This window comes from Bos javanicus, chromosome 17, assembly GCF_032452875.1.
Source record: "Bos javanicus breed banteng chromosome 17, ARS-OSU_banteng_1.0, whole genome shotgun sequence".
NCBI classification, from domain to species: Eukaryota; Metazoa; Chordata; class Mammalia; order Artiodactyla; family Bovidae; genus Bos; species Bos javanicus.
Window position 1 is genome coordinate 70,608,765 of NC_083884.1, and position 20,262 is coordinate 70,629,026.

Below are 20,262 nucleotides of genomic sequence, written 5' to 3' on the forward strand. Positions count from 1 at the left end.
CCAGGACCTGGGAGTGCTTCCCTGGTAGCTCAGTCGGTAAAGAAGCTGCCTGCAGCTCAGGAGACATGGGTTCGATTCCAGGGTTGGGAAGATCCCCTGGAGAAGGAAATTTCAACCCACTCCAGTATTCTTGCCTGGAAAATCCTATGGTCAGAGGAGCCTGGTGGGCTGCAGTGCATGGGATCACAAGAGTAGGACATGACTTAGTGACCAAACCACCACAGGACCTGACAGAGATCAATATTACCCTTCAGCACAATCCTGACAGTTGGGGCCCCCCAGGTGGGTCCTGGGGTGTCTTTGGTCAATGAAGTGGTTAACTTAGCTGCAGGCTTCCTATGACAGATTTGCTAAGGAGAACCTCTTCACAGAGCATCATGCCCTTGATATTGTCAGCCAATTAATTCCTTAAGTACTCTAAGTTAGCAAAGGCATGCTGATTTGATTTTATCTGTCTTTTAAGACTGATCTTTGATCATATCCCATTCCAGCTGGACTTCCTCTCCTCTCCTTCCCTCCTCCATTAGACGGTGCATGATCTAATTACCTCATCACCCCTTAATTTATTTATGAAAAGACTGAGGTTAAAGGAAAAAAAGACAGAAACTTCTGAGTCCTTTGGGACTTTCTATAAAAGCTTTCCTTTCTCCATTCCTTCCCTTACACGGAATAAAACCTCCTTTTGCGTCTCTGGCAAGTTGGAATTGTTCTTACTTAAAAATTTAGATAAATAAACTTCCCTCCCAGGGCTGAGTGGAGGCCAGCCTGCAGGTTAAGCCTGGCCTGCGGACTCCCAATGGATCAATCAATCTATCAACAAGAATTCCTTGATCTTGCAGGAAGCAGCTTTCAAAATCAGCACACAGCTTCTGGGCGTCCTGGCTTCCTCTGCACAAGACACTGGGGAAGAGGAGCCTTTTGAAATTTTAAATTTTATTATTATTACACAAATAATGCATGGATACATTAATCTTTTTTTAAAAAAATTGAACAACAGTAAGAGAAGGCAATGGCACCCCACTCCAGTACTCTTGCCTGGAAAATCCCATGGATGGAGGAGCCTGGTAGGCTGCAGTCCATGGGGTTGCTAAGAGTTGGACACGACTGAGCGACTTCACTTTCACTTTTCACTTTCATGCAATGGAGAAGGAAATGGCAACCCACTCCAGTATTCTTGCCTGGAGAATCCCAGGGACTGGGGAGCCTGATGGGCTGCCGTCTATGGGGTTGCACAGAGTCGGACACGACTGAAACTACTTAGCAGCAGCAGCAGCAGCAATGCAGAGTAAGAAGTGAAAGTCTTTCTCCACTTTTCCTTGCATCCATCCCACTGTTTGAGATTGTATCCTTTAATTCAGACCATTTAACCATGTACAACTATGTAAACATATGGATGTGAGAGAAAGCTGTGCGCCGAAGAATTGATGCTTTTGAACTGTGGTGGTGGAGAAGATTCCTGGGAGTCCTCTGGACTGCAAGGGGATCCAACCAGTCCATTCTAAAGGAGATCAGTCCTGGGTATTCTTTGGAAGGAATGATGCTAAAGCTGAAACTCCAATACTTTGGCCACCTCATGCGAAGAGTTGACTCATTGGATAAGACTCTGACGCTGGGAGGGGTTGGGGGCAGGAGGAGAAGGGGATGACAAGAGGATGAGATGGCTGGATGGCATCACTGGCTCGATGGATTTGTTTGAGTGAACTCTGGGAGTTGGTGATGGACAGGGAGGCCTGGCATGCTGCAATTCGTGGGGTCACAAAGAGTCGGACACGACTGAGTGACCGAACTGAACTGAACTTTAACATCTTTCCATGTCCTATCTTTTTGTCTTTTCATACTGTTCATTGGGGTTCTCAAGGCAAGAATACTGAAGTGGTTTGCCATTCCCTTCTCCAGTGGACCACGTTTTGTCAGACCTCTCCACCATGACCCGTCCATCTTGGGTAGCCCTACATGGCACGGTCCTACAAGGAATGGCTCTTAGTTTCATTGAGTTAGACAAGGCTGTGGTCCATGTGATAGATTGGTTAGTTTTTTGTGACTGTGATTTTCAGTCTGTCTGCCCTCTGATGGAGAAAGATAAGAGGCTTATGGAAGCTTCCTGATGGGAGAGACTGACTGAGGGGGAAATTGGGTCTTGTTCTGATGGATGAAATGAGATGTGATGGTTGGATGGCATCACCTACTCAATGGACATGAGTTTGAATAAACTCCAGGAGTTGGTAGACAGGGAGGCCTGGCGTGCGGCAGCCCAGGGGGTCACAAAGGGTGGGACACGGCTGAGCAACTGAACTGAACTGAACTTCAACATAATTGGGATCACAACGTAGGTGCAGTCTTGCTACCATTTTTTTCTTGAAACACTATCTCCTGGACATCCTTTCAGTTAAGACCACACAGATCTACGTTTTAATGCCTGAAATAGTATTTCACAGCATGGAGGTACCGCTATTTAATTATCCTTAACACAGTTTAGAGTTTTTCAGTATTACAAGCAATGTTCCAAGGACCGGTTCTTTGGGAATTATCCAAGCATGCGTTTACTGCAGCCTCACCATGTGCCACGCACTTTACTCGGGGTTGGGGGGGTAAACAAAACAGACAGCTAAAAATAGTTTTGAGTGATGGAAAGGGGGTATTTTCTTTTCCCAAGAGGACAAGACAGGCTGAAGATCGGTCTCCACATCAACCCAGGAGGCCAAGCAGTCCTCGGGGTGTCTCCCCAGCAGGGAAAGGGGCCCCAGCACCCGTCGGTGCTGGAGAGGAAGATGTGGGTGCCCTTTTCAGGAAAGAGAGTCTGATCGCTGCGGGTCAGCAGCAAGGAGTCGCTCCACATACACCACGCGCCGGGCGCTGGGCGCGGAGCCCTACGCGGAGCGCACGTCCGGCGGGGCGGGGCCGAGCGGCGCGCGACCCTCAGCGCGCTCGGGGAGGTAAGGACCGGGGCGGCCTCTCTGGCCCCCAGTCCCGCGGGCTCTATGACACCGCACTGGCTCGCGGGACGGGGCGGGGCTGGCTGAGGAGGAGGAGGAGGAAACCAATTCACGTTGTAAATCTCGCGGTGAGCCACGCGGGGAACTCTCGTGAGAAACAGGAAATACCGCGCTTGCGCACGGCTGTAGCGCCTGGTGGTTGTGGCCGGTCTGCCGGCGACTGTGAGGCGGGGAACTGCTCCCGTGGAGGCCGTTGAGTCCCCCGCAACTCGCCACCATGAGCAGCACCCTAGCTAAGATCGCGGAGATCGAAGCCGAGGTAACGGACGCTCGAACGCTCCGTCCTAGCCTTCCTCTGAAGCGGCGTTGCTCCCGCCTGAGCTCCCCTCAGACGTGTCAGGCCCGGGGCCGCGTTGCCGGCCTCCCCTCAGCCTCTGCTCGCTCTTCTTGACTCCCCTCAGCCCGGGCCCGCGCTACTTACTTTTGCACCTTACTTGGCGCCCCCTCCCAGCATTCGGCTTCTGTCTGAACTTTCAGTTTTCTGTTTCTTTTCTGTGAGCAGCACGGAATCCTATCTCCTCACTTTAGCCTTGACTTGCTCACGAACCTCAGTGTCTTTCTTCACACCCCTTCTTCCCTAGTCTCTGCTTTGGTGACCCCCTTTCCCAGAGTGTTGCTCCCGGGAATAGGATCTGGAAGTAAATTGTCACCTGTGGTAGGTTTGATTTCACCTGGACTGTTGTGTGGTTCTTCTGTCTGAAGGGCTCAGAGTTCTTTAAAATCGATTGGGGTACACGGGGTACAAGCAGTTGAAAAGGGTTCAGCAGTTGAGTTGTAGTCTAATCTGTGAACGCTGATTGTAATGATTTTGGTCACATTTCTTCTCTGGGCCTCAGTTGTTTGCTCTGTAATGAGGCGAATTGACTGGGTGATGGAGAGAATGGATTTTTACTCTTTCAAAGTCTGACTTAAAATGGGTATAGTGACGTTAGAGGACTTAGAAGAAAACATCCTTCTCAGAGCTGAGGGAGCATTCATTCTGGATGTTTTACCTTGTAGGAACTGCTTCTGATTTATGGCTGTGATTCCTCCCTAATAGATGGCTCGGACTCAGAAGAACAAGGCCACAGCACACCACCTAGGGTTGCTTAAGGCTCGTCTTGCTAAGCTTCGCAGGGAGCTCATTACTCCAAAAGGTGGTGGTGGTGGAGGACCAGGAGAAGGTTTGTGTTTGGGTTTCTCTTTTCCTTTTGTGTGTGTGTAATTTTTATGAAAGTAGTAAAGGTAAAAACTAGTTTAGAAATGTCTATCGAAGTAGATTTATGTTTTCTAAGCTTAAATTCTTGAATTGTGTTTATTTTTATTCTATTGATTTCTGGGTTTGTGTGGGTTTTTTTTTTTATTTGGCCATACAATGTTGCTTGTGGGATTTTAGTTCCCCTATCAGGGATTGACCTGGGCCTTGGCAGTGAAAGTGCAGGGTTGTAACCACTGGGCTGCCAGGGAATTCCCAATTCTGCTGATTTCAAAGGTTAATGAATATTCTCTCTAAGTGAACTAGGGTTTTGTTTATGTATATCCTGTCCTGATCCAAAATAGATTTATGTTGGCTCAGTGAAATGTATAAATAAAGAGTCGACAAGATAAAGGAAGTTCCTGCAAAGGGAAGTGAAGGTAGGAAGAGTAAGTTGAAGCCAAGAGAAAGTTGGTATGAAAAGTAATGTCACAAGGTCTGTACACTTCTAGAGAAGGGCCACAAATTTGGCTTTGAATTTGTTTGCAACTAATTGTAAGAAAAGAAAACTCCTGCTAGTCACACAGTTCCCAGAGTTTGTAGGGAAAAAAAAAAAGTTTTTTAGATCAATTATTGTATAATATTTGGGCCCTAAATACTGTGCATAGGTATATAACAACAGTTAGAGGTATAAAGTTTTTCCATCAAACAATCCATTAAATACTGTGAATTGCCATGGGGGAATTTTGTGTGCTTAAGTTCTACCCTAGAGATAAAACTGTTAAAAGTTGGAGAAATAGGTTTTAGAGGGGTAGGCGACCAGAGTGTAAAAGGAATTGCTTGAGTCTCAATGCTCCCAGGATAACATTCTTCTTTTTATATTTATTGATATTTTAGGATTTGATGTTGCCAAGACGGGTGATGCTCGAATTGGGTTTGTGGGTTTTCCGTCTGTGGGGAAGTCAACGCTGCTCAGTAACCTGGCAGGGGTATATTCTGAGGTGGCAGCCTATGAGTTCACTACCCTGACCACTGTGCCTGGCGTCATCAGATACAAAGGTGCTAAGATCCAGGTAAGTTAGGCCTGCAGGCCAAGGACTGGAAGAAGTCAGTTCTTCCATTCATTAAAAAAAAACTTACTTGGAACTTTCTGTATGCCAAGCCTCGTATTTGATCTACCAGAACCTCTTTGGCTAGCAGGGGAGACAGAAGACCAGTGCATACAAATAAAAATATCGTTTGTAAAAACACGGAGAAAGGAAGGACTGCTTTTTCCACCTGAGGATGGGGTGAGGGAAGGTCTGCTAAGACAGAAAAAGCTTTACATGGAAAGTGACAGTAAGATGGGTTTTGATGTTTATTAGAATTTTATCAGCTGGAGAATATAAAGGGCAATTTCAGGCAGCTGTAATGGGGAACAGCCTGCATTTTGAGCTTAGCTGTGGATAGGAAGTAGTAGAAACTGAATTTGGAAAGGTAGATTAGAGCTGAATTATGAAGGATCTTATGTGCCTGTCAAGGAAGTTGAATTTTATCTTGTACATAGCTGGGAGCCATTAGAAACTTCTTAATAAAGAATAACATGATCAGACCCTTTTTAGAAGGTAATTCTTATCTGTGAGGCTTAATGAAGTTGTTGTCTTCAAAAGTTCTCAGATAGATGATAGATTTAGGGCTCCCAAATGAGGAGTCCACTTGGGTATGAAAGATATGTGTAAAATATGATGTAACACTTTCTTTTTGGCTCTGCAGCTAAGAAGGTAAGGTTCTGAATTTCATGACATTTGAATCTAGGCTAGAGGTTCCCAAACCCTTAGTGTCTCAGTAGGTTCATACCCTCAGTGTCTTAGTAATTATTTCCTGATAACTTTTCTGTTTCTAGTAATTTTTTGTGGTGCTCCAGACCAAGAGAAGTAACCTGTTCCTTTAATAGTTAGAGCCAAACAATTATTTATGATCTTACAGCTACATTTACTGTAGCTGTAAGTAAATAATAATTAGTTATTTACTAATGGGATATGGACACTGTTAGGTACCATGTAACTTCTCAGACTTTGGAGTCAGATTGAATACTGCCACATTTGTTTCTTTTTCCACCCTTATTTTTGTGTGTTGCTTAATTTTTGCCATAGTAATCTCTGAAAAATCCAACTTTCCAAAGATTTGGATCTGTTATTTTTGAAATCGGTGTAGTAGAATCTAATGGTGAAATTGTGAGCTTCTTGGATCTAGTAGGTTGACAGATACTGAGAATTGCTGTTTGTCTTGAAAATCAGAATGCCCCCAGTGCCTTGGCAGAAGATTTAAAAACTCTTTAGCGTAGGCATTTGTTTTCCCTCTAAACAGTGAGTTACAGAGTGAGTTGTGAAGTGCATTCATATTTCCTTATTACAGAGTCTGAAGTAAGGAGGGACCAGTGTCCTGGTGGTATTTTCAGTGACTTTTTCTTTCTGGTTAGGTTCCATTAGAACACATGCCTTTCTAGGACTCCATGCCAATGTATATAATAAGAATGAGGACACTTGGGCATATCTGGACCATTTCTTAATTTCATCGGATTTCAGAATCTTATTGATAGTCAGTTTTGTCAGTTCAGAGAGTAACCTCTTTCCTGAAGAGATGTTATGGCAATGCTTGGTAAAACCCCTCTCTTTTCTTGTCTTTTCCTTAAAACCTTTATTTATTTCAGTCTCTTTTGACCTTTTCAGGTTTTTTTCTTCCTTTTTTTCATGGTGCTTTCTTTTCCATCTGTGCCCTCTGCCTGTTTTTCCTTCCCTTTCAACTTTCTCCAGAAACCAAGTTAAGTAGGCATACTAGTAGGTGTGTTTAACTGGATTAAAATGATTGCCCTCAAAATGTTTTTTTAAAGGCTCTTTTGTGGCAGAGGATTCATTATCTGTGATTCTCTGGGGAATGGTATACAAAATTAGAACCATCTAATAATTATAAGGAGATTGATTTCTGGTTTTTGTTGTTGGTGGTGTTGTTAGGAAGATTTTTTTAACAATAAAGATGCCTAAAAATGGAATAGTACCTCTTGAGGTAATTAGTTACTGTGTCTGGAGATGTTCAACTAGTAGCTGAACCACCAACTAACCAATTAACCAGTGATGTTAGAAGAAAACTGATGTTTCACATAGTCAGAGATTGGCCTGCAAAGTGGATGTACAGTGCTTTAAAAATTATGGGGCTTATGTTTCACCTTGCCAGAGTCCCTAGGACTCTTGTCATATATATGTATGTGTGTGTGTTGTGTATCTATGTATATGGACATGCACATATATCTGCTTTAACTTCTAAAGGCATTCGAATTTAAAGTAGGTTAGCATCCAGATCTTAAAATCCTACAGTTATGTGATTTGAAGATATATTTTTTCTTTTCTCAATTCTTAGTTGTAATCTGAAATTCATATATGTAAAGGATGGCCTGTTTTTATTGGGTGAAATTTAGTTGCCACATTTTAATAGTTCAGTGTAATTTAAAATATTTAAATAGTTTAATGTAATTTTAAATATTTCCCTCTCAAGAAAAGCTTAAGTTAACTTGCTTTTATGTGTGTTGGGGCCTCAATAAATTTCTCCAACATGTTCAGCTGCCACAGTTAGAAAGCTCTTGCTCTTTTTTTCTCAGTTTAATATTAAAGGAAATATTATTTTATTTATTGCACTGTGCCAGGTCTTAGTTGCAGAAGGCAGAATCTAGTTCCCTGACCAGGGATTGAACCTAGGCCCCCTGAATTATTGGGAGTGTAGTCTTTGCCCCTGCATCACCAGGGAGGTCCCCAGGCTTATCTTATATTTTCCCTGCCCCAGCCCTGCAATGAACCACTTCTGAAGGAGCTGTTCCTCCCTTTTGTTGGAGACAGGTACTTAGAAATCAAGATCTGGTGTGCTCACTAGTCCCAGTTTTAGAGGAGGTGATGTTATTTATTATGTAGTGAGGAATAGAGAGGAGCTTTTGAGCAGGTTCTTGAATGGAAAAGTTGAACTCTAAACACCTCCCGAGTTTGTTCTTTTTCCTTGTGGTTTATTTAATGTGAAGTATATTTCTGTAATATCAGATATGCTTACCACAAAGGATAGTTGTTTTTTTTCCCTTTGGCCATGCTGCACAGCTTGTAGGATCTTTGTTCCTAGACCTGGGATGAAACCCAGGCCCTCGGCATTCAAAGTGGAGAGTCTTAACCACTGGACTGCCAGGGAATTCCCCAGCAAAGACTAGTTTTAAATGATGTTTTGATAAGCTCTAACTATATCCCTGTCTGTTCATGTAGATAATTCAGTATTGGCCATTCAGTACCATGGCCCTTGGTATTTTCAGGTTTTACATATGCTTGTAACGGACTCTTAAGAGCTTGTAACTGTAGTTTATGAATTTGAATCATGAGTGCTACAGATTTGGTTTTGATGTTCTTATCATTAGGTACATACACTGTGACTTATGTGAAGTTTTACTTTATTGCATTTCCCGGGCAATTGAGTGGTTATTTTCAACTGAGGACACATATCAGAGTCACCCTTGGAGCCTTTTGAAATACACATCAGTATCTGAATCCTACTTTGGCTCTTGCAAAGTAGAATTTGCAGGAATAGGGCTTAAATATCTGCATTCTGAATTGTTTTATAGGCGATTCTTATGTGCTTGCTTAAGAATGGCTGCAGAAATTTTTGTGAATTGGAGGATTTGCAAAGGTCTCAGGATTTATCACTTGTGAATATCATGATCCAGTTATTATCTATAGTAAAGAATTTGTGTGGAGGCTCAACTTTCTGCAAAGTGGGAAAATATTGAAAGACACTAAGGTAGAATTATGGATTTGTGTCCCCAAGATGTGGATTAAAATCTGATTTATTTGGACTGTGACTTTGGGCAAACCACTTATCCTCTCTGAACTTCAACTAATATCCTTATTCACAGACTTGCTACGTATTTTGAGTGAGATAAAGTATGTAAGAAGCTTGCAGCTGGTATTTAGTAGATGCTTAGTAAAAGTAAGATTTACACATTGACTTACAAGGAAGGTTAGATTTGGATCTCCTGAATTTTGAATACTTAAATCATTCTGTTTAATCTGTTGAGATTTATAACCAACTTTTCCTTTTCTCTCCTTAATCTTGCAGCTTCTGGATCTCCCAGGTATCATTGAGGGTGCCAAGGATGGGAAAGGTAGAGGCCGTCAAGTCATTGCAGGTGGGTATTCTGGGGCCACCGTCCTGGTATATCATCTCTTCACTGGGTGCTGTTCCTTTAGGGACTGTGGAGCTTGGAGTTGGCACCACAGTGAAGGGAGTAGTTTTACCTGACTTCTCACTGGAGCAAAATGTTGGAACTTGAAGGTATTCAGAGAACAGTCCAGACCCCCATTTGAAGGGAAAGGAAGGACAGGAGAAGTGAAGCGCTTTGATAGAATGTTGCCCTGTTGTGACAGATTCAGAGCTAGACCTCAGGTTTCCTGACTCCCACTCATGCCTTTTCTTCTTTTTTTTTTTCATTTAAAGTAAAATTTTATACAAAAAAGTAAATAAAGTAAAATGTTATAAAAGGCTAATCATAGGGTAATTCTTTGGTGGTCCAGTGGTTAGAGCTCCATGCTTTCACTGCTTAGGGAGTGGATTCAATCCTTGGTCAAGGACCACAAGCCACATGATGCAACCTTTAAAAAAAAAAAAAAAAGACTAATCATAAATTGCACTAATCTGCTACTCCATCTGTTTTCATCTCTACTGTCATTCCCCATTGGCAAGTACTGTCAAGTCTTCAACTGTTTCTTCTACTTCATATTTTAAAATGTTATGCTTATATTACTGTTTCATGGTTAATTAATTTTAAATACCATCTATTGGTTTCATGTTATGGTAGGAAATTAGCTCTCTCATACTCCATATCTCTTCTATTTTTTCAAATATATTTTCAAATATATTTTTTCAAGTTATAATTTTTAGTTAACTCATCAGTCATGGTTTATGTTATTATGTAATGACTGTGTAACTTATTCAGTGCTGAGATAAGTACTGTATTATGACTTGATTTCTTTAATCTTGAAATTTGTTTTTTAAATTTGTTTTTCATTGAGTTAATAATTGGTTCTTATTTTGTTTGCTTTTCTGTTTGCTAATAGTTTTCAAATGTTCCAGTAGATCAAATGCCTATCAATCAGTATTTTTCTAGATATTTGAATACAGTGGCTATTGAGGACTTTGTGTGCCTGGTGCAATTGAGTTATGGAATTTTAAATTTTATCATTTTAATTTAAATTTGAATAGCTCCAGGTGGCTAGTGGAGTCTGTGTTGGACAGTGTAGCTCCAGATTTTTTTTTTTTATAGATACATTTATTTCTTGAAAGTGAAAGTGAAGTTGCTCAGTCATGTCTGACTCTTTGTGACCCCAGGGACTGTAGCACACCAGGTTCCTCTGTCCATGGGATTTCCCAGGCAAGAATACTGGAGTGGGTTGCCATTTCCTTCTCCAGCTCCAGATTTTTTGCATGGCTGAGATTGTGTATGGGATCCCCTATTTCTTAGAGTTGTTGTCTTACCTTTTTTGGGTTATTTTCATGTTTTGCTGAAGTACATTATTTAGAAACTTAACGAAAAAGAGTGAATGATAGGTAAATTGTTCGTGTTTTTTTCATGTTTGAAAGTATTTTTATTTCACCCTTACATTAAAGTAATAATTTAGCTATTTATAGAATTATAGGTTTGAAGTCATTCATGGATGACTATTAGGAACTTGCTAAATGAAAAGAGTTGGGCACAAAAGACTATATTTTGTATGATTCCATTTATAGAAAATTCTTAAAAATGCAACTTAACCTATGGTGACAGAGCAGTGGGTGACTGGGAATTGAAAGGGAGAGATTGCAAAGGGGTACAAGGGAACTTTTGGAGATGATGAAATGTTCCGAATCTCAGTTGCTATGGTGGTTACATAGGTGTATACATTTGTGATCAAATTGTATGCTTAACATGGGTACTATTAATTTTTTTATAAATTATAGCTCAAGAAAGTTGACAAAAAATATGCGAACTGGATAACTGTTTTCTTTTAAATCTTTCTGAACTTTTTCAGGGATTCAGGTTATTACCTGGTTTGTATCTTCATTCCAAATTATTTTTCTGCTAGTGTATCTAGAATGCTAGTATATCTAGATCTAGACACATCTCTCCATGCACTAACAGAAAACAAAGCATACATTGCAGAGTGACTCTGGCATAAATCTTTGGAAACCTTAACTTCATGTGTGTGTGTATATGTATGCATGCTAAGTCACTTCAGTTGTGTCCGACTCTTTGTGACGCTATGGACTGTAGCCCACTAGGCTCTTCTGTCCATAGGATTTTTGAGGCAAGAATACTGGAGTGGGTTGCCATTTCCTCCTTCAGGGGACCTTCCCTACCCAGGGATCGAACCTTCGTCTCTTACATCTCCTGCATTTGCAGGTCTTTAATGATCTTTGAAAAAGATTTTTTTATTTTCAATTCTTCAGTGGCCAGAACGTGTAACTTGATCTTGATTGTTCTGGATGTCCTGAAACCCTTGGGACATAAGAAGATAATTGAAAATGAGCTGGAAGGCTTTGGCATTCGCTTGAACAGCAAACCCCCCAACATTGGCTTTAAGAAGAAGGATAAAGGAGGCATTAATCTCACAGCCACTGTAAGTGAAGAAAGTATATGGGGTAGGTTGTTGAAGGGACTGGGGTGGAGAGTGGATTGTGGTTTGTGGACACTGACATTTGGAAATTGCTTGGCTTCTCCCAGAGCTAATTGAAGTCCTACAATGACATTGTAATGACTGACAGAGTAGGACAGGAGTCCGTCTTAGACTACTTTTGTGGCTTTATTTCCTCTTTGGGGTGGTATGGAACTAAAGCTTATGCTTGCATGAAGTAGATGGCTGCTTATATCATCTATTTTCATTCATTCAACACAGATTTATAGAGCACCTCCCATGGGCCACCATTGTTTTAGGCTTTCCGGGGAAATGGAAGTTCAGTCAGTTCAGTTGCTCAGTCGTGTCCAACTCTTTGCGACCCCATGAACCACAGCATGCCAGCCTGTCCATCACCAACTCCCGGAATCCACCCAAACCCATGTCCATTGAGTTGATGATGCCATCCAGCCATCTCATCCTCTGTCGTCCCCTTCTCCTCCTGCCCTCAATCTTTCCTAGAATCAGGATCTTTTTAAATGAGTCAGCTCTTCACATCAGGTGGCCAAAGGATTGGAGTTTCAGCTTCAGCATCAGTCCTTCCAATGAACACCCAGGACTGATCTCCTTTAGGATGGACTGGTTGGATCTCCCTGCAGTCCAAGGGACTCTCATGAGTCTTCACTAGACAGACCTTTGTTGGCAAAGTAATGTCTCTGCTTTTTAATATGTTATCTAGGTTGGTCATAACTTTCCTTCCAAGGAGTAAGCATCTTTTAATTTCATGGCTGCAGTTACCATCTGCAGTGATTTTGGAGCCCAGAAAAATAAAGTCTGACACTGTTTCCCATCCATTTGCCATGAAGTGATGGGACTGGATGTCATGATCTTAGTTTTCTGAATGTAGAGCTTTAAGCCAACTTTTTTACTCTCCCCTTTCACTTTCATCTAGAGGTTCTTTAGTTCTTCTTCACTTTCTGCCATGAGGGTGGTGTCATCTGCATACCTGAGGTTATTGATATTTCTCCCGGCAATCTTGATTCCAGCTTGTGCTTCCTCCAGCCCAGCATTTCTCATAATGTACTCTGCATATAAGTTAAATAAGCAGGGTGACAATATACAGGCTTGATGTACTCCTTTTCCTATTTGGAAATGGAAGAGGGGGCAAAAATTCCTGGCTTTATATTCGAATGGGTAAGTAGCAAACAAAATTAATGAGTGATTATAGTATATTATGAGTCTGAGTGCTACCTGCTGCACTATTACAGCATATTATGTTAGGATAAACTAAGGACAGAAGTTAACTAGGGAAAGAGGATGGAGAGTGTTGGTGGAAGGGTTGTGGTTCTAAGTAGGTTGATCAGAGAAATCTTCACTGAGGTGACAAGAAGGAGTGAACCAAATGAATATCTTGAGGAAGGGCATTTCACGTAGAGGGAACATCCAAGTGCAAGACAGGTAGAGCTTGCCTTTGCTTGTTTGAAGACCAACAGGATGAGCAAGTAGAAGAATAGTTAAGAAACAAAGTCATGGCATAGGGCCGTACATACTTTTACTTTGCAGAATTTGGTTGGGTTCCAGTCTGTGGAATAAAATTGATTCAGGTTTTAATGGAATCAGTCTGGCTGTTTGTTGAAAACAGACTGAAATGGGTTAAGAACAGAAACACAGAACCCATTTAAGAGGTTATTAAAATAATCTAGGCAAGAGGTGATTGTTTCTTAGATCAGAGTTGTAATAGTGGAGGAGATGTGGAGTAGTTATTGTGGAAAGATCTTGGAAATAGTTGGTGGGAATTACAGCTAAACTGGATGTGGGTTGTGAGAGAAAGAGGTGATGGTGAGTTTTTGTTATGAGCTAGAAAACGGACTCTCGTGACTAAAATGGTAGGATTTAAGTGCAGAATAGGTTTGGAAGGGAGGGGAAGATCAGATATTAAGATGCCAGTAACACTCAAGTTAGATACCCAAATATTACTGTCAAATAGGCATTTGATCGGAGAAGGCAATGGCACCCCACTCCAGTACTCCTGCCTGGAAAATCCCATGGATGGAGGAGCCTGGTAGGCTGCAGTCCATGGGGTTGCTGAGGGTCAGACATGACTGAGCGACTTCACTTTCACTTTTCACTTTCATGCATTGGAGAAGGAAATGGCAACCCACTCCAGTGTTCTTGCCTGGAGAATCCCAGGGACGGGGGAGCCTGGTGGGCTGCCGTCTATGGGGTCGCACAGAGTCAGACACGACTGAAGTGACTTAGCAGTAGCAGTAGGCATTTGATGAAAGATCTTGTTGCAGGTATAAATTTATTGGTTATCAATTTTAAAGCCATGAGCTTAGCTGAGATCACTTAGCTGAGGAAGGGAGTATAAATAGAAAAGAGTTCCAAGGATTGAGCTTTGTGATACCTTCCTCCACCCTCTCACAATGATTAGAGGCCAGGAGATGGGAAGAATCAGCAAATGAAACTTCTCAGTCAAGAAAGAAAATCAGAGAAGTTTAGAATCCTGAAAGCCAATTAAAGAAAGTGTTTCAGATTGGTAGAGTGATCGGTTCTATCAAATGCTCCTTCTAAGTCATATAATTGAGGATTGAGAATTTCCTATAACATCTAATATTCTAGAGGTCCCAATTATTTGACTGGCATAGACTTAAGCTGTCCTGCCCCAAAGATCTTTCCTATTATCTTCTCATAATGTTTGAGTTGGAGGCTTCTTTCTGTATTTTTGCTATGGCTGCTGTAGTAAAGTACTATAGAGTGGGTGGTGTAAACAGCAGAAATATAATTCTCTTAATTCTGGAGCCTGGATATTTGACATCAAGATGTGAGCCATACTGGTTTCTTCTGAGGCCTCTGTCTTTGGCTTATAAATGGCTGTCTTTTCCTGTGTTTTCGTATGATCCTCCCTCTGTGTGTCTGTGTTCCAATCTTGTAAGGGGGAACATGAGTCATATTGGATTAGGGCCCACCCATATGACATTTTAATTTAATTACCTCTTTAGATTTTAAGTATTTCCTACTCAAAGCCTGTCTTATCTAGGATAACGGTCTTTAGAAATGAATTTGCCCTTTATCTAGAATTATCTGGGTATATCAACAGACACTTTTAGGAGATTTTTTTTTTTTTTGCTCTCTGACCAGTTGTCTTCTGTGCCCATTCAGTGCCCTCAGAGTGAGCTGGATGCTGAAACTGTGAAGAGCATTCTGGCTGAGTACAAAATCCATAACGCTGATGTGACTCTGCGTAGTGACGCCACAGCAGATGACCTCATTGATGTGGTGGAAGGAAACAGGTACTGATTAAATGGTGCCTGAGTTTGAATTTGAAGCCTTGTAATGGAAACAGCATTGGATTGTGAATCTGGCAGATAGCAGTTCTAACTCCAGTTGTGCTCTTATTAATAATAGTGGGCCTTGCTTTCTTTCTTTTTTTTTTTCTTCTTTTTTTCCTTGCTTTCTTGATAAAATGAAGGGTTGTTCTTGATTGCTAACATCCTTCTTTGCTCTGAAGTTTGATGATTATCAAATTGCTTGTTTCAGTTACTTGCTATGAACTAGACTATCCCCTAAGCTCTGTGTTGTATGATGGTTCAAGAGAGTAGGTTCTCAGTCTGCTCTCACAGAATTAATCCATCTGAGAAATTCTGTAGGCTCTTCTGCAGAACTTAGAGCAGACTGGGATGTATCTGTTCTCTAAGAGTACATAACTGAGATCTTACATAACATGAGACAGTACTATTTGAAATTAATAATTGAAACTACTGTTATTTCTGGCATTTTGAAAACAGACAAAAACTGGTGCTTTGAGTTACATGTTTTATAAGTGAGGCAACTGAAGCCTGAGAAGTTGTAGCTGGCCTAATTATTAGTAACCTTAGCTGCCCTATTGATTGAACAGTTAGGATTGTGACACTGCTAGATGTTGTGTTTAAAATTTTTTTTTTTAATTCTTGAAGTTATTATACTATTAGAAGTGTTTTACATTCTTACAGTTCATAAAACAACTGGGAAATTAACTCTGAGATCGCCTAGGGACACATGTCTAGAAAGTGACAGAGCTGGGAATACATTCTGTGTGACTCTAAAGCTTATATTATTTACACTGCAGCATGCTTTCTCAATAATTAGTTGCATGACTAGGGACTGTGGCTTGAGTTCCGTTACTTCTTAACTGATAATTCACTTTTTGCATGTTCTACCTTATTTTGATAGGAAACATTTTCTTTTTTTTGGCTGACTTCCTCATGATTCCAGTTTAGAGTCTCTGATTTTGAGTCCTGGGTGAGGGGCTGTTGAATCAGACTGACAGTCTTGTCCACAGCTCTAGACTAACATACTGTTTTTCTATTTCTGTAGAGTCTATATCCCCTGTATCTATGTGTTAAATAAGATTGATCAGATTTCCATTGAGGAGTTGGATATTATCTATAAGGTGCCACACTGTGTACCCATCTCTGCCCATCACCGCTGGAATTTTGATGACCTGTTGGAAAAGATCTGGGACTATCTGAAACTAGTGAGGATGTAAGTCTTAGTGGAGAGGGTGTTATTACTGTAGGACTTAAAGCAGACTGTCCAAAAATAATACCTGCTAGAGCTCATTAACATAATCTGTTTTTGGAGATAAAAATAAATTAATCCCTATCATCTGCAAGGCCATATTGAGGGCATCTTCTCCCTCAAGATAGAGGTTATCCATGTCTGGTCTGGGTTGATGGAGGGTTAAGTTGTGTTCACCCATGAAGCATTCTAAGAAGTAAGCAGCCTTGCTCCCTCTGTATTCTAGTTACACCAAACCCAAGGGCCAGTTGCCCGATTACACGTCTCCAGTGGTGCTGCCTTACTCCAGGACCACGGTGGAGGATTTCTGCATGAAGATTCACAAAAATCTTATCAAAGAATTTAAATAGTAAGTATGATGGCATGTGGTGCCTTCTTTTCCCTGTGAGCTACTGATTCTTCTAATGAATAATTCTTAGGATAGTGTTATAGAAATTCAGTCAGTTCAGTCGCTCAGTCGTGTCCGACTCTTTGCGACCCCATGAATCGCAGCATGCCAGGCCTCCCTGTTATAGAAATTAGGCATCAGGAAATGCTTGCTTGGTTAGAACCTTGCAATGTCTTCTTAAATGCTAAATCAAAACAGAAAGTGACACCATGCCAACTTGGAGCAGGAAGAGCCCTAAACACCGTTTCAAGTTGGGAGGGCTGACAATACAAATTGCTCTGAGGTTCTCTTGTTAATTCATTTTCCTCTTGGCAAACACAAAATGTTAATTCTTCCTGCCAGCATCATATTGGGCTTCACTGGGTACTGAGCCCCCCCTAAACCTTTTGGATAAGCAAATACTCTCTTGATAGAGTTCTCCTAGTATGGCTAAGGAAGGATATCCTACGTTTCTTACCAGTAACCACTGATGGTTCATAGGCCCAATGAAAACTAGTATTCTGTAACTGACATTGCATTTGTAGGAATCAATTTCCAATCAATTATTTCAGGGTATTTCTCTATAACAAGTCTGTGCTTTCTCCTTTTATTTTTAAATTAGTCTTGTCACACTTCTCATTTGTATTTTTTTGCTTGACTTTCATAAATTGGCTCTGGAGCATGGGGAACCACATAACTTTCAAGTCTTCCACATTTTATGTGAAGGCTCCAGTGTGCCACACTTCAGGGGAAGCTAAAGTCTTTGGGCTTTGACTGGGGATTGGGAACCTTGTCTGTTGCAGGTCTTTGACTCTTAAGAACTAGAATGCTAACTCTAAACAGAAAGTGACACCTAGGTAGCTAGAAGCTAGGTGATTATTTACACTGAATGTTCTTTTTTTCCTTCCATACAGTGCTCTGGTGTGGGGTCTGTCTGTGAAACACAATCCTCAAAAAGTGGGTAAAGACCATACGTTGGAGGACGAGGATGTCATTCAGATTGTGAAGAAGTGATGCCATCCCCTTCCCCATCTGCTGGGCCAACCCTAGCAGCTTTCTCCACGATCAAACACCTGACTCCAAGCCCCTCCTGGGTTTGACAGGCACTGGATCAGGATCAGGGAGGGAGATGGAAGCACCCAAATTGGAACTTCACTTGTCTTAACTTGGTGTCACCTTATATGTTGAGCTGCATAAAGGACCTGGTAGGCCAGCTGACTATGTACAGTTCATGTGTCATTGTCAGAATTTGTTTTGAGATGGATTGAATGAGGATGGTTATGTACAGTGAGGCAGCTGCAGAAGAGGTCCTTGGGAGCTTGGTCTTGAATGTGAAATGGGTAAAAATATGACTGCAGCATTTCATCTGGTGGTTAGTCATGAGATGCTTCCAACTGGATGTGGTCCTTTCAGTCCTTTCAAGGGGTCTTTCTCTAATGATACTGGAGAAAGGAAGGACTTGATGTAAGTTAAGTGATTATTCCCTGCAAGTCTAGCCCACTTGGGAGATGGTGGTTCAGTAAAATACTCCGACCAGACACATTGGGCTTTGAGTGGCAAGCCCACCTTTAATTAGCTGTGGAACTCTGCATAAATTACTTGATCTCTGTGTCAGTTTCCTCGTGTAACATGGAGATGGTAATAACACCTTCTAGAATGGAGATTCTTAGTGTTAAGAGATGGTACTTGTAAAATGCTTATTAGCACAGTGTCTGATATGTAAATACTTGGTGAATGTTGGCTGTTGTTTTCACTGGTTCCTCTCCTTTAGTTAGAGCACAGCTGTGTATCGGTGTTGGGCTGAATGTTGAGCTGAACTGTGCTGCCAGCTGCATGCCACTGTCTCCTTTGCCATAACCCAGCCCTTCTTGACTTCAGGACTTCCCATGGCAGTCCTGGCCCCAAGCACATAACCTGGATGAAAGCATGGAGGTAGCCCAGTGCAAGTGAGGCAACCAGTCTGATCAGAGCAGGTTTGTGGGTACACCTGTGTGTTTGTATGGAGGTGGGAGGGAGGGTAGGTTATAAGAAGTAATGGGGTCAGGATTGCTAGAGAGGGTACTGAGGACATCATTAAAGGTTATTAAGGGAATTTAAAGGGGTTTTCTTGATAGTGGAAAATTGACTGGCAAAAATCTGTGTGTTGGAGTGATGAGTGAGAATATGGGAGACAGAGGGTGTGGGTGTACAGGAGGAGAGACCTAAACCTGGCAACTGGCCTGCTCTTTGCAGAGAGAAGTCAAAGACTATATAATTATGGATTGCACAGATGATAGAGAAGGGTGGTCCATGAGAAAGTCAGCAAGGGAAACAGATTTACAGGAAGACAGAATTTGATTTTAGATGAGGTGAACTAGAGCTTCTAGCAGGCTGTGAGCAGTGAGGATGTGGGATTATCCACACACTCAGCCTTTTCCAGGAGTTGTTTCTCTTGTTATCTTAGTGACAGTTGTTTCCCTCTCGTATCTTCCTAGAGCTTGGGCTTAACACTGTCCCCAGACCCAGGAGATAAGCCTCTCAGGCCTGGTATCCTAGTGACTTTGGAGGGTGTAGATCTTGATATCACTGGTACATTCATGATAGAGGCCATAATTTAGAGTCTACTCTGGCTTTTCAGAGACACTGGCTTTCTGAGATATGGGATTTCCAGCAAGGTTTACTTTCCAGTCAGAGCTTATATTGGGTTTTGAGGAATCCTCAAATTCACTTTCATTGGGCAATGAAATGCCAGAATGTTGAGAAAGATGTTGAAATCTGGGTTCATTCCAAGGCTTCAGGATATGCTTTGAATGGGCTTTGCTTCCATCCTTCCACATCTTCCCCTTCCCCCATCAGTGGCCCCCTGGTGTTTGAGGAGAGCATTACCCTACCTCCTTTCTGAGCTCAGACTTGGGAGTTCTGGGAGAGGTACAGTTTTGTGTTTGGAATGCTGCCTGGGGTGGGGCCACCAAGGAGCGTTATTCCTACAGGGCAAAGCTTTCTCTTCCTGAACTCCACGACTAGGGTTGAACTCCACGACTAGGGTTGTTTGACTGTCACAACATAGCCTGAATTTCCATTTTTCTTTTCAAATGCCTTTAGCTGTGTTTCAGTTCAGTTCAGCTCAGTTGTGTCTGACTCCTTGCAACTCCATGGACTGTAGCATGCCAGGCTTCCTTGTCCATCACCAACTCCTGGAGCCTACTAAAACTCATGTCCATTGCGTTGGTGATGCCATCCAACCATCTCATCCTCTGTCATCCCCTTCTCCTCCCACCTTCAATCTTCCCCAGCATCAGGGTCTTTTCCAGTGAGTCGGTTCTTGTCATCAGGTGGCCAAAAGTATTAAGCTGTGTTTAATAGCAGACAATAACTTAACTGGCTGAAAGGAAGAAAACTTGGTCTCTCACGTAAGTTGTCTGGAGCTCAGATGGGCTAGCTGGTGGGTCACTGAAGATCCAAATTCTTTCCATGATGCCATCCTGTTCACTGCTTTGCTGGGCAAATGGCGCCCTTCACAGTCGAAGAATATCTTTA

The 20,262-nt window shown here is 41.9% G+C and overlaps 1 protein-coding gene across 3 annotated transcripts; it reads left to right on the top strand.

The window, feature by feature from the left end:
• Positions 1-3,095: 3,095 nt before the first annotated feature.
• On the top strand, positions 3,096-17,973 carry DRG1 (developmentally regulated GTP binding protein 1). Of its 3 annotated transcripts, none has more exons than XM_061385468.1 (9): positions 3,096-3,252; positions 4,033-4,156; positions 5,065-5,240; positions 9,289-9,358; positions 11,656-11,825; positions 14,982-15,112; positions 16,176-16,343; positions 16,606-16,728; positions 17,661-17,973. In XM_061385468.1, the coding sequence occupies exons 1-9, from the start codon at positions 3,211-3,213 to the stop codon at positions 17,758-17,760; spliced, it is 1,104 nt and encodes a 367-aa protein (XP_061241452.1). In that variant the 5' UTR covers positions 3,096-3,210; the 3' UTR covers positions 17,761-17,973. The 3 variants fall into 3 exon arrangements, with proteins under 3 accessions (XP_061241452.1, XP_061241454.1, XP_061241453.1); XM_061385470.1 differs by having other exon boundaries at positions 3,166-3,252; positions 3,993-4,156; XM_061385469.1 differs by lacking the exon at positions 3,096-3,252 and adding an exon at positions 3,300-3,648.
• Positions 17,974-20,262: the final 2,289 nt, after the last annotated feature.